The sequence below is a fragment of the Chanodichthys erythropterus genome, chromosome 12 (assembly GCF_024489055.1).
Source record: "Chanodichthys erythropterus isolate Z2021 chromosome 12, ASM2448905v1, whole genome shotgun sequence".
Lineage (NCBI taxonomy): Eukaryota > Metazoa > Chordata > Actinopteri > Cypriniformes > Xenocyprididae > Chanodichthys > Chanodichthys erythropterus.
The window spans coordinates 21644549-21662579 of record NC_090232.1 but is presented as its reverse complement, the minus strand read 5'-3'; the positions used below and the strand labels follow the sequence as shown (position 1 = coordinate 21662579).

The 18031-nt window shown below is 36.7% G+C and overlaps 2 protein-coding genes across 2 annotated transcripts; both read left to right on the top strand.

Moving 5' to 3' along the window:
- Nucleotides 1-433: 433 nt before the first annotated feature.
- Nucleotides 434-2431, top strand: si:ch211-145b13.6 (ecto-ADP-ribosyltransferase 5). Its single transcript, XM_067404684.1, has 4 exons — nt 434-494; nt 814-888; nt 1019-1737; nt 1851-2431. The coding sequence occupies exons 2-4, from the start codon at nt 841-843 to the stop codon at nt 1954-1956; spliced, it is 873 nt and encodes a 290-aa protein (XP_067260785.1). The 5' UTR covers nt 434-494; nt 814-840; the 3' UTR covers nt 1957-2431.
- A 1340-nt stretch (nt 2432-3771) lies between these two features.
- Nucleotides 3772-17792, top strand: kcnip4b (potassium voltage-gated channel interacting protein 4b). Its single transcript, XM_067403652.1, has 9 exons — nt 3772-3946; nt 9151-9275; nt 9416-9485; nt 10095-10165; nt 12352-12459; nt 12595-12699; nt 17111-17173; nt 17250-17488; nt 17649-17792. Exons 1-8 carry the CDS (start codon nt 3859-3861, stop codon nt 17295-17297), a joined length of 678 nt encoding a protein of 225 aa, XP_067259753.1. The 5' UTR covers nt 3772-3858; the 3' UTR covers nt 17298-17488; nt 17649-17792.
- Nucleotides 17793-18031: the final 239 nt, after the last annotated feature.

The following is an 18031-nucleotide window of genomic DNA, read 5'->3' as shown; positions in this document are numbered from 1 at the left end:
AGACCTCATGCCACCCCTTTGCCACCCTATAAATAATTTTCTAGATTCGCCCCTAAACATGATCCATTTTTAGGGAGGACCACAAGCAAATAACAAAAAAAGCCCTCTCTGAAGGGGAACTTGTGGCTAGTCTGCACAAGTAATTTGCCACGGACATCACTTTTGGCTACTACCTTATGTGGTAAATAGACATTTTTAATTAACTAACTTTCAGTGACTTGGAAAGGAGAGGGAGAGAGAAGTTTGGGCAAGGAGGTGTCCTATGCTCTTTCTTTGGATCTCCTATGCAGATTTATGGGTTTTTTTTTGTTTTATAGCATGCTATAGCATGATCACCTTAGCAGTGGAAAATGCAGGAATGCAGGAAGGAAAAGGCAGGGCACAGCCCTGATAAGCTTTCCTGTCATTATTTTTCTTGTCAGACACCCTGCAGTTTAGTCTTTTTACTTTCTTCGTGGTTAACCAACCTTAAACATACCAAGCATCTTAAAACGGTGAGTGCTGCCTTATTTATTTTCTCTTTGTTTTTTTTTTTGATCACATCAGAGTTATCAGCCACTGGTTTTAGGCAGATATTTCTGACAACATCAGATGTACATACCACACAAAACACTTATTTTTTGGGGGATATTTGTGCTTCATGTTCATTTTTAGCTCGCTGTTTTTTTTAATGGGTTTGTGCTTTTGTTCTGTCATTGTTGAAAATGATTTTATATATATATATATATATATATATATATATATATATATATATATATATATATATATATATATATATATATATAGCTTTTTGTCCATGTTATCTTTGCCCAGACTTGTGCACATACACCAACTTATACAATGGGAAGTTTGCAGTTTCCAACATTTCTCCTGGTGGTCTTGAACACTGTAAGCTCTCCATTAAACATTTATCATCACTACTTTAAACTGTTTAACTAAAAGAACTCACTGAACTTTGTGAAACTTATAATTATTTGATTTTTTTTTTTTCTCCCTCCAAAATTTCTTGTTCTTTCAGGCTGTGTTGGTGATAACTGAAGAAGTTATACTCATGGGCATGTTTCCTGAAGTTGCAGATTACTCATTCTACAATTGTCGGAAAGAGATGCTGCAAATGGTCACAAAAGCTGGAGGTTTGCTGGAAACAGAGATTGAAAACAATACAGTTTTTGAGACTATGTGGCAAGATAACGCAAAATGTGACAAGGCCATTCCAGGGGGTACACCGGAGCACATGGCTGCACTGAAGAGCTATGCTGAAGCTCCTTCTCAATTTTATAATACATTTAAAAAGTCTCTTCACACCAAAAGCAGGGGCAGTTCATACCAAGATGATTTTCCTTTCAAATCTGTTTTCTTCCTGCTGACAGATGCTATGCATCTCTTGAAAAGTGATTGTCGTACAGTGTACTCTGGCACAAAGGATGAATATAGCACCAATATTGGGGACAAAGTACGTTTTACGAGTTTTTTTCAAGCAAATCAGGAATATACTGTTGCAACTGAAGATGCAGCAATAGATAAGAACACTGGGACTGTTTTCAATATCAGTTCCTGTTCTGTGATCAACCTTGATGAAATGTGTGGATCAGAGGACCTAGAGCTGCTAATATCACCCACTGAAGTTTTCACAGTTACGAATATCAAGACTGTTAGCACAAGTAATGATCAGTATAAAGAGATCACCTTAATGCATTCAGGCTTTCACAGCTCCTCCAACTGCAGTGGCCTTGTCAGGTAAGAGACAGCAGTAAAGATTTATTTGATTGTATAAATCTCATGTTAAAATACAAATTTATTATAAACTGAGCATGACTAAAATAAGCCTGATTTTCTCTTTCTGTCTAAAGCGTGTCTGAAGAATCTAAAGACTCATCTTCAAGTTTCCTGAGTTCCAGTTTACTGAGTCTGATGGCTTCTTTACTCATGACATACTTCAGTGTGCTGACTCTGTAAAATACTCTGTATTTTCTCAAAAATGCATGAACTCATGTGGAAAAGTAAAAGCGGCATTCATTTTCTTAATGACTTATAAGGAAGAATTTTTCATAATTATAGATTGTTGTTTCAATGTACTTTCTCTGTTTAATCCTTACCCATACTTAATGTAAAAAAACTAAACTAAAACTAAACTTAGGCCCATCTAAATTTATATAATAGCCTATAGTTTTAGAAACCTTTTATGTGCTTTATTTTTTTGACATTTCTTTAAAGTCTTTAGTCCATAAATACATTTTACATGCATAAAAAGTAGAGTTGCTAAAACAAAAAGTTGCTTACAATGGTCATATACTGTACTTCATATATAGCCACCATTTCAATTGACCTCACAATTCTTGCAGTGAATTTTGTCATTTGTGCCATGTTGAAATGTATTCATGGGATACAATTCCACTTTAATTATGAGGCAAACATTTTAATTAAATGTTTCTTGTCTATGTATGTTGTGTTCTGTGTTTTGTCAATGCCATACATTTTACAAATACCAGACCTGAAAGTTTTAGGGTTGGTGGAAATCCTCAGGAAATCAAGTCATCATCTGGAGTCTCAGGAATCTGTTCAAGCTGCAGTGGGCAGTTTTCCTGGAGGACAGTGTCAGGCACAGTATGGAAGAACAGCACTGTGAACCGTCCAGATGTTGACTCATTCCTTTATCTAGTGCATGGGTCATGCAGTCTAATTTTATAAAAAAGTACAGTTCCAACTTTGACCACAATCAAAGTAAAATAACAAATATTATCCAATATAACAGTTGAATCAACACAACACATCACATCAGAATTATATATTGATGTGGTAAGTCATAAACCAGCTTTTGTTAAGTTTTACGTATATTAAAACAGTCCGGAATTTCCATAAGCCCTACTTTATGCAGGCATTGTACTTAACGAGAGGCTTCACCACTGCTTTTGTCACACAACCCTCCTCTAGTCTACACGAGCTTGTCCACCAGAGGGAGTTGTAAAACTCACACTGTGCCTTTTCCCCGAGGATACTCAAATTTAGAACGGCCTCCCTGTTGCGACTAGGGGTACAATGCAGTCACTCCTTTTAAAGTTTTCTCACATATACTGAGAAAATGCAGGAATTACAGGCATAAAGCAAATGTTTTGTTGAATTTATGAGCTTTTGTTTTATTTCTTATTTGTATTGACATATTCATTCTTATTTTTATTGTTTGAAAAAAAAAAAAAATATTACATAGCCTACTTAGTAAATGGTCTGACGTATAGGGACAGTAGCCTAGCTACACCAAAATTATGGTCATCATGAAATGTTCTTGAAAATAAGGGCATATACACCTAAGGGAGCTAAGAAGAGATATAAAGACAAAGTTTCACAGCCTAAGCATTACTGGAAGAAACTCGGAGAAAACGATTGAACAAAAGTGTGTGTGGTCCTCTAAACCTAACGTTGTGGGGACAAAATGTCATTTTATGGTCCCCAAGAGGAAAACCGTTTATACTAGGCTAAATTATGTTTTAAAAATGTTTGTGTCTGTGAGGGTTGTGTTTAGGGGTAGGGTTAGGGGATAAGCCCTATATACAGTTTAACAGTACAAAAATCATTTGTCTATGTCTTATGAAAAATCCCCCAAACAGAAAACCCAACGTGTGTGGGGGGAATTGTGTTTGCGTATGTAGCCTATGTGTGTGTGTGTGTGTGTGTGTGTGTGAGAGAGAGAGAGAGAGAGAGGAAACTGATTCGCTCTCAGATGTTTTAACGCTGACGCGCATTTACACCTTTCAGCGTCACTGTCTATCCATGTAGCCTACCTGATAGGAAACTGAAATTCAACTTGATAGCACGGTGGAATAAATCGGAGAACTTGCTTTTTCTTCCATCCCTTCTCTGAAAATGAGCAGCCGACGGCGACGATGCAAGCGTCAGTTGATCAAGTTTACCCAGCATATTGCTCGATTAATCACAGGAACTCTGAACTCAGGTAAATCAACCAGTTTGTAACAGTATCTTTCTATATCAGCTTTTGTTCCAAAACTGTTAACATTAGCTGTTAAATAAATGCTTTGCCAAAATTAAATCATTACCTTTCTATATATCGGGTTACATTACAATAAATGTAATTAATATTTTTTTTTTTTTTTTTTTTTTTTTTTTTTTTTTTAATGAATATTCTAATATGGCTACTGTGTATGAAAATATATTAACTTTCATGACTTTTCTTTGATTTTTCAAGAACAAAGACATAAGACAGCCTATTTTGCCATAGTCCTACAATGAAAATAATTTTGTGTTGAAACAGTTTTAACTCAGAAATTGCCAGTAAATTTCACAAGCACTTACACAAATGGCAAGTAGCCTAACACAAAGAATTAAAAATGAAATATTGTTGTAGAAAAACTGAAATAATATTTCCTTGTAATATACTCCAGTAATCTTTGTTTTATTTACAACTTTGAAAAATCAAAGTTGTACAGTCACACACCAGGGGCAGTTTTGACATGGGAAAGTTGTATTTACATTTATGCATTTGGCTGGTGCTTTTATCCAAAGCAACACTGCACTGAAGGTATAGTCTATATTATGTCAAATCCACGACCTTGGCAATGCTAGCGACATGCTCTAATGTTTTAGAAAAACAATACATCTGTTGTAGATTAATTCAATTTATGTGGGCCAATTGAATTGTTTTACTTTTTCCATTTTTTTCTGACAACCATAGCCTGTAATACACTCTAATACAGATTTCCTTTTTCCTTTTTTTTTTTTTTTTACAAGGATTTCATATCACAAGAAAAGGTATTAATATCAGTGTGTATCAACAGCATGGTGCGATTGTGAATATGTATATTTTTGCTCATCCTATAACAGTAAAAAAATGCTCAATAGTGTTTTGTATTTACATGTAAGACTTCCAGGTATGTGTTTAAACTACCTAAAAAAAAAAAAAAAAAAAAAAAAAAAAATTAAGAAATCACTTATTGTACACCCCTCCTTAGTTTTTCATATGTAATTTTTCTACATGATAGAGATTCATATTTCATTTTCAAAAACCGATATCAGGCAATAAGTAACCACACCAAACTAAAAATGGCCCTGAAAACAACATTATACACTTCAGTTACAATAGCGCAATTAAAAGTAATTCAGAATGTAATTCACTACAAAAGCTTTGATGATGAATGAGGAAAATGTAATCACAATAAGAGCAAGGAACATTTTTCAGCATTTCAGCACAAACTGTCTGCAATTATCTATTTTTTTTTGTATTTTTTTAAAGATGTTACACTCTAAAAAATGCTGGGTTAAAAACAACCCAAATTGGGTTGAAAATGGACAAACCCAGCAATTGGGTTGTTTTAACCCAGCGGTTGGGTTAAATGTTTGCCCAACCTGCTGGGTAGTTTTATTTAAACATTTATTAATGTTCAATGAATCATTATTAAACAATAAACATTTATTAAATTGCTTATTAATAAATGTATATTAATAAACTATTAAACTATTAAATTTATATTAATAAAATATTAAAGCTTATTAATAAACATTCACCTTTTGTCTATTATTGTTGTCTCTAATTGCATCTGAATTTTAATTTCCCAACCATTTTGGGTTCATTTTAAGCTAGCCATATAGCAATTTTTTAAATAATAGTTGGTTTAAATAAAACTACCCAGCAGGTTAGGCAAACATTTAACCCAACCACTGGGTTAAAACAACCCAATTGCTGGGTTTGTCCATTGTCAACCCAACTTGGGTTGTTTTTAACCCAGCATTTTTTAGAGTGTATTAACTATTGAACAAAGTAAGAAACTTCTTGGAAAATTCCACATTTGTTACTATATGTCAATCTAAATGCAATATACAACATTAATACATATCACATTGCAACACTTATGCTAGTAGAAAGGTCTACAGGTGTTTAAACTCCTTCCAGGCTGTCTTGTAAATTCATGCCTTACACCTCTTTTTCTTCCTTGACTCCTGAAGGGTGTAATTACACATTTTACTAAAATACTTAATATTTAATGGCAGAGTTGTAGATCAAATATCTTGCCAATGTAACACAGAGCCATGTTTCACTCCCATAGAGGTTGGCTAACTGTCTAACATCTTTTAGTCTAAAAATAGCACAGACATGTAAACCATAATAAAGTAAATCCACCATAATGTTAATTAAGGTTTTAATATGCAATGTTCTTTCATACAATTGTACTATTTATTCACACAGTGCAATGATTAAATTAGATTGTGTAGTGTATTTTGTTTGTATTCAGTCATCATTGTCTATTATTTAAGTGCAATAAAAATAATACAAATAGTCGTTTACCGCACCCTGTATGGGTTATTATTGAAATTACAGTGCTAATCATGGTCTTAACTTTGTGGATGAGAGTTCTAATTAATTTCATTTTTCCCTTGGCTATGCTTCATATCCTTGTGGGACTAAATATAATTACACACTCCATCATTCCATAGCCGACCATAAGACACTGATGATCCCTTAATAATGCCATAAATTAAGTACTGCAGACACCGGTATCTTTTTCAGGTAATTTTATCTGCCACATTTCACATTTCATTTTATTTCATCATTTTTTCTGCATTTGAGAAGTTTTTGTACTGCTGTTTTATCTACTTGAATATACCTTCCTAACTGAAGATCATGCATGCTGAATACTTACATTTAGTATTTGATTCATGTAATCCATTTGATTGGTTTTCCACTGGGGATTCACTGCTCAGTACGTATTTATGCCTGAAAAGCATCACAAGACAAAAATAGCTTCAAACTTTTCAATCTTTTCCCCTTTCAAAAACAGGCCACAGCAGACATTTATGAAAGTCATACTGGGTCATGTTGCCACTCAGCAGGAAAAGAATGATTATGACACTCCTCACAACACACTATGCCAACGAGTGGAAAAATGAAAGAAATTACATTAAAATTAATCTCCTGAAATTAACATATGGTTAACTTATGAAGATGTAGAAAAATGTGTCATTTTCATCTAAATGTTACCAAAATAGAAAATGTTTTCTTCTATCAGCCACCACTCAATTTAGTCTTTCATCTGAGCTGAAGTTTGTTTCATCTCTGTTTCTTGTGTGCGCAATGATTCATTTTACGTTCACAACTGCAGTCCTAAAATAGAGTGAAATACCATATTCTGCCATGTAAATTAAAGGCCAGTGATTTCACATACATCATTTTCACATCCTGCACAGAGTTTTTAATAGAACACTATCACCATCTGTTGCATCATAATCATAAAAGTTTAATCTTTTTTATAGATATGCATAGTATATGTAGTTTTACAGTCAAACCAAACATTATTCAGACATTTCTGATATTTTTGTTATATATTTTACTAGTTGGTGCAGGACACTATAGTTCATTTATGTAAGTGAGGATAGCAAAATAAAGTGAACTGTGATATATTATACCCAAAAATTCTTCATACAGTGGACTACCAGTAAAATTGATAACATTTTGGAACCAAAAATTATTCAGACACTTTGACCTGACCATGTTTTGCTTAAGTGTTATCTGACATAATTAAGATTAATTTTTTCTGACACAGTTTAACTCTGAGATCTTGTCATATTTTATTTCCATTTTTTAAACTATAATGAATAAACTGTATTAATGAATGAAATGTTCAAGATGTCTGAATAAATTTTGGATTAATTGTATATATTTAGGTTCATTCCATGTCAACTCAACCAGTGGTCCTCAGAATTTTTTTTTTGATTTTGATCATTTTTTCCCGGCTCCAAATCTCAGGTGAAAATTGTGATTCTGACCACCCTCTACAAAATATTGGATTTCTCAGTAAATCCATGAATCATCAATGACATTTAATTTTTGGCTTTCATCACTATTTATGTTTGTCTTTCTTCAGAAAAAAATATTAACAAAGTCAATATTTTGAGCCAGGGAAGTTTCTGAAATTTGGTTGATTTGACATGGAATGACCCTATAGGTAAATCTATATTATGTCTCAAACACAAAAGTTTCCCTTGAAACTAATTGCAGATCCAGAACTAGTCTCTCAAAACTGTTCTGGTTATTTGTAGCACCACCTGTGAAATGTGACCAGTGAAATGCTGGTGCTGTGACTTGATTGATTGTGTTCTAGAAGCAGCTTGTAAAATCTTGACCAGTCTTTAAGTGGGTCATTCTTGCACCCCAGTTTTAGCATGTATTAATCACCTCATACCAAAACAGTTGTTAAACAAGAACATGTTGACCTACAAAAAATAAATAGTAGTATAGTTCAAATAAGTCTAGATATTTCAAAGAAGGTTTTATGTGATAATCATTGCGTTACATTTTTCTTCTGTATTTTATTCAGAAATGGTTTATATTTCTCACAGACAAGGGTATTTAGAAATGAGGTTAGAAGTAGGACTTTTTTAAGCACATGGACTATAACTTGTGAAAACCAGTGCTTCTTTAGGACTGCAGGCATCAACCTATGCACCAGGACATTCTCCATGAGAAACTGGGACAGAGGTATTATGCATGTCCTAAAGGAGACACCGCTCAGTGTTTTTAGTTACCTGACCTGCTAAGGCACAGTGGTGAATATTTAATAAATTTCATGGAAACAGGCCAGCAGACCCTTCAAGGTGTTATATGAATATTGACCCCCACATACTGTACACAATAGCCGCTAAATAGTTTAAGTATTTTATGAACAGCTAGCTTTAAACAGCCAGAGGATTTATACAAAAATCAATCAAAAAGCAAAATAAAATACAGCACTGGACAATTGCACAATAAAGCTAAATACTTGTATGTTCCCTCAATATATTTTGTTATGATCCATTATTGAAGTAAAGATCACAGACACAAAATCTGTTTTGACCCTATAGTTTTTCAAATCACAGGTAATGTGTAAAAGGAAACATGGGCTTGACAAATCCATCAATATATGTCACTCTCTTTACATTATTCATCTAAGAAGACAAATGTTTGTGTAATTAGTGTCACTGTACCTGCTAGTGCCAGGATTCTTAATAAAAGATAAAGCTCTAGGTGTCATTGGACAGTTTGCAAGCAAGGGTGTGTCTGAACACCTGCATGTATCACAGTAAATAACAAAGACTGATTCTTTGATACAGGAGCTGTATTGCCCATAAAAAAAAGTAATAATGGCAGCTGTGTGTGCTATGTTGTAGATAATGAGGACGAAGAACAAGAAAGCACAACGGTGCGGTATCACCCTGAAAATCTGGAGCAACTGCAGTCGCAGACCCATTTCTCAAGACAAGAGCTGCAGTTACTCTATAGAGGATTCAAGAATGTGAGAGTTCAGTTAAACCCCACCTGCTGGGGGTAGACATTAAAAATGATGTTGTCATTTTTGGGTTTCTGCTCTCTTTGGAGAGATTCCAGTCTCTTAAATATTGCTTTCTTGTCTGATACTTTTTTTTTTTTTACTAGGATTGTCCGAGTGGAGTTGTGAATGAGGACACATTTAAAAACATCTATGCTGTGTTCTTCCCACTGGGAGGTTGGTCCACTTAAAGTTTATATTATTAAATATGTTTAGCCCAAAAAATAAATAAATAAAAATAATGCCTCCTTTGATATAGTTCTTAATAGAAAACTAAAATGCAAATTCTCTATGAAAACAAGTGTTAAAGATCTATTGTGCAGGCATTAAAGGCTATTAGTAAATTACTGTAGGCCTATTTAAAAATATCTGTGCAGATCACATGAAAATACATTGTAATGTGACAGTTTGAAGGCAGATAACATTTTTCGCACACCGCAGTCAGTGTCTCCTCCTTGTGGTCTGATATGAGATTTTTCACACAATATTATGGCTTTTTAACAGAAAGTTACAGCTTATAATATAATAGGATAAAAGCAGTATAACTTTTTATCCCCTTTGTAATTATGAAGTGTGCCATGTTATGACCAGATTCAGTTAAAATTCTTATTTTATTAAGCTATGGGACAGGCCAAACCAATTAAAATACATGTATAATAAAACTGGCTGCCATTCCATCATAATACTATGTCTTTGACAAGTTTTTAGGTCTATACATGTGTACCTATAAATCTAAAGGATTACCTTTTTCCTGCTGTGGTATAATTCTATTTATTATTTTCTCAGATTCATCAAAGTATGCTCAGTTTCTCTTCAATGCATTTGATAAAGATAAGAATGGCTCTCTTAGCTTTGAGGTAAGGATTTTTAATTAAATTGTTGTAGAACAGGACAAATATTTGTGTGGAAAAAATATGCATATGAAAATGTCATCATGTTTTAAATGGCTTTAATGGTTTGGATACAGTAACACCATTGGTTATCCTTTATTTATGATATGAATTTGATCCAGACTTTGTTAGATAATGTTTTCAGATGTTGAAATCACACTGGATAAAAGATTAGAAGGAATGTACAGACACAATATGTCCATTGTTTACGACTGCAATAGTTATAGGGCCAGATTTACTAACAGCTTGCGCCAGTGCAAACCCTCTTTTGCCGTTAAGGAACTACTGTCAGGATTTACTAAAGACACGCAGAGCAAAATTAATGCTGAAAAGGCATGGACTGAGTTGTTTTTGCAGCTGACCTTATTGCATATGCATTTGTAGGAGTTTCCCTTTCAGACACAACATATTTGGGAGGAACGATTTACAAATTTTTGCGCTTGTGAATTTACTGTTATTTGCGCCATTATTTAACGCCCCAAAAAATCATGTCAAAAAAACATGACCCACACCTGATGTGAGCATCAGCTATGCTTATTTGCTTCCCAACGATAATTTGCGCAGCTCTTGTTAGACTGCGTTGGTCTTTATGTAAATGATTTGACTGCATCTGTGTTCTTTTATAGAGTACCTCAGGGATGATGAGTTTTTGTAGGCAAAACCCAGAAGCGAGTTAGCATTTTAGGACTTCCGGTTCCATCGCCATAAAGTCTATGGGTTTTTTGAATGGGGTTTTGCTAAATCGCCTGAAATAAGGTCTGTGGTTAAAGGTGCCATCAAACGTTTTTTTACAAGATGTAATATAAGTCTAAGATGTCCCCTGAATGTGTCTGTGAAGTTTCAGCTCAAAATACCTCATAGTTTTTTTTTTTTTTTTTTTTTTTTAACTGCTCATTTTGGGGCATCATTAAATATGAGCCGATTTATGCTGCTGCCCCTTTAATTCTCGTGCTCTCCGCCCACGGAGCTCGCGCTTGCCTTAAACAGTGCATAAACAAAGTTTACACAGCTAATATAACCCTCAAATGGATCTTTACAAAGTGTTCGTCATGCATGTGTCGGATTATGTGAGTATTGTATACTGTTATATTGTTTACATTTGATTCTGAATGAATTTGAGGCTGTGCTCCGTGGCTAACGGCTAATGCTACACTTGTCTAATGCCTTTCATAATGTTGGGAACATGGGCTGGCATACGCAAATATTGGGGGCGTACACCCCGACTGTTACATAACAGTCGGTGTTATGTTGAGATTCACCTGTTCTTCGAGATTTATATAAGAAGGAGGAAACAATGGAGTTTGAGATTCACTATATGTCATTTCCATGTACTGAACTCTTGTTATTTAACTATGCCAAGATAAATTCAATTTTCAATTCGAGGGCACCTTTAAAAAAGCCTCTAAATATATTCACGTTTTGATCTATGACATAAAACACACCAGTTATAACTCGCTTGTGATTTTTTAAACCTTTATTGTGTCTTAAAAACGGCAGTTGCTAACAAATTGCTAAAGGTACTACTTCCTTTGGCGGGGACTTTAGACGTCATCATGACAAACGGGACATTTGGACAGCATTTCTCATGAAAAAGTACACAGCGCAGATCATAATCAGTGAGCATGTTTTTAAATAAAGTTGTTTTTTAAATAAAGTTTGAGAAAGCTTGGTGGTGGTGACGTTAATCCGCGACCATGGTGTGCTGTAGTCCGTTTATAGCCTACTGTTAACTTTTTATATCTGGCGACTTTATTTAGGCTTCAAAATCTATAAATGTTGTGTTAACTTGTAAAGATTATCTTGATAGACAAAACATGTCATAACCCTTTGTTAAACACAGAGCTTATTTTTTGCGATTTTCCAAAAGTCTATGGGAAAAATGCATAGGCTTTCGACAGAGGGAACCCGTGCGCCGCTAACTTCCGGGTTGGCCTACAAAAACATGTCATCCCTGAGGTACTCTATTTGTGCATCAACAGTAGATCACGCGCAAAACTTGCCACTCCCATATGCTCATTTGTAGAATTGCGCTCTCATGCTAATTTGCCCCATTTAGTAAATCTGGCCCTTAATGTGTTTCTATGTGTTTAAGTGCAAGTATGAAAGGAGGCTTTGGTTTTTCTGCTTTGTGTTTTTTTTTTTTTTTTTTTCAGGAGTTAGTCTGTGATCTCTCTGTTTTGTTGAGAGGCACTACTGAAGAGAAGCTGAATTGGGCTTTCAATCTATATGACATCAACAAAGATGGACAGATTACTAAAGAGGTCTGAAAACTGTAATGTAATTCTCAAGATTATGTGTTTGACTTTTTAGTTTTCAGCCAAGGACTAAACACCTTGTGAGGTTTGGTCTGTGATGTACTGAATGCAAAGACTGTGTATTTGATCTTTTTGTTTCAGGAGATGTTGGATATTTTGAAGTCTGTTTATGATTTGATGGGGAAATCTATCCATCCACGGCTTAAAGAGGAGGCAGTGAGGCAACACGTCAGAATGTTTTTCCAAGTACTGCTATTATACACTATTATAAAGGGAGAATGTAACTATGAGTACATTTTTGGAAAATATGTGCAAATATGTAAAAGCAGTTTTCAGTTCAGGGTGGCACTAAAAGCACTATTTATTTTAATCCTGTGTGAACATTGGGGTAGTTTACCCTTTTTGTGGAAACTCCTAATACACTTTATGAAGATTAATCTGACTTTTAAGCCGAGTTCAGACTGCACGATTTTCAAAGTAGTCGGGTCACTGTTCTTTTCACACTGCATGACTATGTTGGCCAGCATTCAGTCGCTGCTGTGTTCAAACTGCACGATGGATCGGCGATAGAAGGTTTCACACTGCATGACTTTACAATAGGAAGAATCGCCGACAACTCTGTCTGGCGCGCAAACTACGTTTCACAACCAAACACACGCGAGATGTGACAAAGAAACAACGCGATATCACGCGTTCAAGACCGGAGTTCTCACGTGAGACTGGCCCTGTGTCTCAATCAGCTCCCTAGCTCCCTAGGTGGTGAATCAGTATATAATGAAAGTGAATGTGGCTGATACCCTGATCAGTGTCCTGATTACTGAACTAGGGAGCTGATTGAGACACACGGTGGGATTATTATTAAAAATAGTAGTCCGTAAGAAGCTTGAAATATGAACTGCCTGCGCTGATTTGCAGCGAAAACAACATAAATAAAAGAAGAATATGGAGAAGGAAATGGTTGGGGAGACTGTGGATTGTGTGTTCTGCAATGACAGTTGGAACTAAATACATAACTTTTCAATGTGCTGCTGTTGCGGATGGTCAAGCAAATGTTTGTGCTTTGTTTTTGTTTGATATAATTGTAATGTTTATGTGAATGAAGCCATGCTTGCTGATATTGTGGTCTATAACTCCCGGCTGCTCTGGATCTTGCTTTCTCATTGGCTGTGGATCATCGCCGATGTAGTTTTCAGTCAGAACACTTTTCACACAACAGGATTTTGAATCGCCGACAGGTCCAGATATTTAGCATGCCAAATATCTCATGGGTGTCGGCGATTCTCTCATATCGCGTCTTTGCTCATTCATACTGCGTGATTGTCACTCGCGTGAACGAGCACCGATTTGCCTGTGATTTCGGGCATTTGTCGGCGATTTCTCAAAACCTGTCGGCAAGCCAAAATCGGGGCTAAAATCGTGCAGTCTGAACTCGGCTTTAGGTTGTGTTAACATTTGTCATGTTTGGTTCGTTTAAAAGGAACCCTAGTGCGATTGCTCTGTTAGTGCTGTTCATTTAAATAAGTGTGAACGCTGCCATCCCAACCCTGGTGCATACCAAACAAACTGACCGAGACTGCTGAAAAGATGGGTCTCGGACCACTTCCAAACGAACTCTGGTGAGGTTTGAGTGATATATGAATGCAACACGGACTAAAGACATGTAAACAAACCAAAAACAGGAAGATGAGACCCTAAAAAGGACAGAATCCTCACGCATATCAGTTTTTCTCGTCATAGTCACGAGTTTGCCTATCACAGGCATCATACGTGCGTCTCCACGCAGCAAATTCTCGCCGCTGTTTTGACTCCTTTACACATTTTATAAGCTCTTGAAGGCCAAAATACCATCATATGGAGGCTACGCACACACAGCAAGCGTGGTTATTGCACACAGCATTGTTTTGGATATTTGGTAAGTTCCGTCTCAAAATAGGCAGTACGTCATAAAATTCGAGGTTGTGAACATATCCCTGTGCCTTTAGGTTCAGTATCTTTTAGTTTGGTGATAAAATTGCCAATCTGAATGCTAATCGGACCAGGACTAAATGTTTTTTTTTTTTTTTGGTCCGGACCAAACAAACCAAACAAACCGAACTATAAGTGTGAACACTCCCTTACACTCATGACAATTCAGATAAACTCCAGTTGTCAATACAATACATAAAATACTTCACGCAACCTCCATTCGCTAATACATACAATACAGTGACAGCATCCTGTCCACAGGATCAGACACAGGATCATTAACACTAACTCAGAGTGTTACTGTCTCACCCTGAGCGCAAGCCATTGCAACATAAGCACATTTTTCCAAAGCAAAGACAGGAACTAATAAACAAAATTAATTTGCATGCCTGGCTACTCCCAAGGACATATGGGTATAAAAAGAGGCCAGCATGCTCCAGACATTCAGCTTTTTTCTTTGGACCCGAAGCACTGCATCTCGCATGAGAAGCGACCTATTCATTCACCTAAATCTGCTGGATTCTGAGCATTGTCTTTGTCCCTGTCTCCTTGTATCTTCATGTAAGTTGCAGAGGCTGCCCTTGCCCCTTATGAGAGGTGGGCATTCGCATCCTCAACTACCTCGATGACTGGCTAATTCTAGCCCTCTCGTGAGAGTTGTGGTGTGCGCACGGGGACTTGGTCCTCGAGCACCTAGCCTGACTGGGACTTCAGGTCAACTGGAAAAACAGCAAGCTCTCCTCAGTGCAGAGCACCTGTTTTCTTTGTGTGGGACTTAATCGCCATGACAGCATGTCTTTCACTAGACCATGCCCAGTCAGTCCTGAACTGCTTAAAACAAGGCAACAAGGCAGTGGTACCACTGAAATATTTCAGAGGCTCCTGGAGCATATGGCATTCTTGGCCACAGTCATGCTGCTGGTGTTGATGCATATGAGACCCCTTCAGCATTAGCTTCAGGCTTGAGTCTGATGATGGACCTTCTGATTGCGCTCACCTCTGTCAAGAGGGTGAAGGACCTACAATCCTTCTCTGTTAGTGAATCGTGCCTGGTCCCACCTCCCTGACATGCAGGACCTTGAACTCCTCCTCAATAGATTTAATGGGGAGCCTCAGTTTGCAGTTATTTCCATAGAGAGTGATGCTACTTAAGCTCCTCAACAGACTTAGCCATCTCCTCAAGTGGCAACTATTTCTCCTATCCAGATCTGAAATGGTGGAGATCGGGAACTCGTAGAGAAGCGATGGCCACAGGATCCTTGGTAGAATCCCATGCTGGCAGATCCACGCCTTGAATTTTCTGGGAAAGCCCCACTTATAAACTTCTTTCAGCCACCCCTTCACCCCTCCACCCCTTCATCCCTCCACCCCTCCATCCCCTCCACCCCTCCACCCCCTCCCCCTTAAGCTTTCCTTTATCTGTTATCTAACTTTATTTATTTGTCTTTGTTTATTATTCTACAAGTTCTCTATATTACTCCAAGCCTAGTTTTCTGTTTTCATTCTTTAGTTTATTTCTTTAGTATTAGCTCTTTTCTTTATCCAGCATTGGTCCCCATTATCAGTCTTGTTGTGCTGTGTCTTGTCTTGTTTGCTTTGCTTGTCTCTGTTCTCTCCTAGTCCTGTCCAGCAAGCTGAGCTTTCCTGGCCGCTTTCTCTATCTGCCAAGCAGCCAGACCAGTGCAGTGCCTGTTTGTGCCCAGAGAGTCACTCTCCCTGTGTTGTGTGATCCTGCCTGGTCCTCTCTGGTCCTCTCTGATCCTCTAGTCTTGCGCTGCTGTTCTAGTATTGCTCCACAACCTACTGTCATCTTGGGTTGGACTCACTGGCCACTCTCTTAGCCTGCCTGTCATTGTGCCTCATCCCTGCCTGCTGTTTGGACTGTGTTCCCTTCCTCACAATATCTTGTCTTGTCTGCTGTTCTGTTAATAAACCCCCTTGAACACTTATTCTGCATTTGAGTCCTCCCTCATAGGTTCCGTGACACTATCCTGTGATGTCCCGTTTAATACTGGAGCTGACCTGGAGCTCGCTTTTTTTCTTCACCACATCCTGAACTTCTTGTAGGAGTGGACCCTCAGGTCAAATATCTCATCAGGCACTGGTGGTCTTATCACAGCCTCATACTGCCCTAAGCCTTGGTCTCTGGTCTCTAAAAGTGGTTTGAAGGTGTTGATCATCTTCCTCCTTCGAGCAGGCTAAGTGCCTACAGCGTTTCTACCCAAGGCGCTGCTTAATAAACCCAAATGGGTTATTAATAAAAGCAGTCCACTTCCTAGCCCTCTCCCTCCCTTTCTGAGCTGCCATCTGTCTATCTAGATGTCACCAAACATTCTAAATATCCACCACAACTGACTGTGAACTGGCATTTATGTCTGCCTCCATTTAGTTAGAAATACCCAACCTACTACGATCCAATCAATTCCCAAAGGACAAAATCATGTCCCACCCTACATTTTTTTTCTTGTTTCAGAAAATGACTATTGCAACTTCCATTCCTGTTAATGTGTTCATACACATTTTTATTGAGATCAGGCTGGTTATGCAGCAGTCATATTCATTAGAATCACTGTCAAAAATGTTGTTTGTATTTGTATCAATAATGTTGTTGCATTACTTGATTACTCCTCACTGTACATTGGAAAGCAAAACTGCATTTGAACTGCATTTTTTCCTTTTTTTCTCCCCTAAGAAAATGGACATAAACCAGGATGGTGTTGTAACTATTGATGAATTCATTGACTGCTGCCAAAAAGTATGGCTCATTTTATCTTTATCAAAACATTTATTACTTTTAACAGATGCATAATAATACCACTTTTGTTTTGCAGGATGAAAATATCATGCAGTCTCTTAAGATTTTTGACAATGCAGTCTAGATGTTAATCAGGAATTTCAACAGTATTTGGACAATTCTGAGCAACACTCATGGATAATTTCATCTTTTCTGTGCTGCTGTTCTGTTCAGGACAGAGCTGGACAACTCTGGCTTGCTCCAGATGCCTTTGAAGTGACTGCTGAATGTATACATACCTATGGAGAGGTTTGGGGGCTGTAGTGTGATGCAAATGTAAGGTCAATGTTAGTTGTAGAACAGCAACTGCTTTTACTAAACAACATCAGTGTTCTAGTATTATAATGTGCTTCTGTGGTTAATGACATGTCTCATTATTGGGTGCACTAACTATCTATTTAATATTAATTGTATCACACATTTTCTTTTTCCACAGCTGAACTCTAAGTACTCTTGGTATACTTAGGTAGAGATTAAAACCTTGTTTAACCCTAAACTTTTTAATATTTATTCCAATAGATTAATAATGTTCTATTTTTACTTGAAATTCTCAAGGTCAAGCAAGAACCATGTATCTAAAGTGAACACTCAGTTTTCTTGACGTCAAATACGCACATTGTTTTTAAAGTAACACTAGATAGCCAAAAAATAGTTATGAGGTTGTAGTTTTTTTTTTTGTTTTTATTTTAAGAAGCCAAAACAAGTGAAGACTTCTTTTTGAAAATAAATAAGTGAAAGTAAATATTCCATATGCATAAAAAAGAGGATAGCATCTGTCAATACTTCAAAAGCATTTTTTTTTATGTTGATTTGGCTTCT

What these genes read in the sequence shown, in the direction of transcription:
- si:ch211-145b13.6 (XM_067404684.1), top strand. Translation starts at nt 841, where the DNA reads ATGGGAAGTTTGCAGTTTCCAACATTTCTCCTGGTGGTCTTGAACACT. An exon ending in TCCTGGTGGTCTTGAACACT is followed by an intron (nt 889 to 1,018) that starts GTAAGCTCTCCA and finishes TTGTTCTTTCAG; the next exon opens with GCTGTGTTGGTGATAACTGA. An exon ending in AACTGCAGTGGCCTTGTCAG is followed by an intron (nt 1,738 to 1,850) that starts GTAAGAGACAGC and finishes TTCTGTCTAAAG; the next exon opens with CGTGTCTGAAGAATCTAAAG.
- kcnip4b (XM_067403652.1), top strand. Translation starts at nt 3,859, where the DNA reads ATGAGCAGCCGACGGCGACGATGCAAGCGTCAGTTGATCAAGTTTACC. An exon ending in ATGGACAGATTACTAAAGAG is followed by an intron (nt 12,460 to 12,594) that starts GTCTGAAAACTG and finishes TTTTTGTTTCAG; the next exon opens with GAGATGTTGGATATTTTGAA. An exon ending in ACGTCAGAATGTTTTTCCAA is followed by an intron (nt 12,700 to 17,110) that starts GTACTGCTATTA and finishes TTCTCCCCTAAG; the next exon opens with AAAATGGACATAAACCAGGA.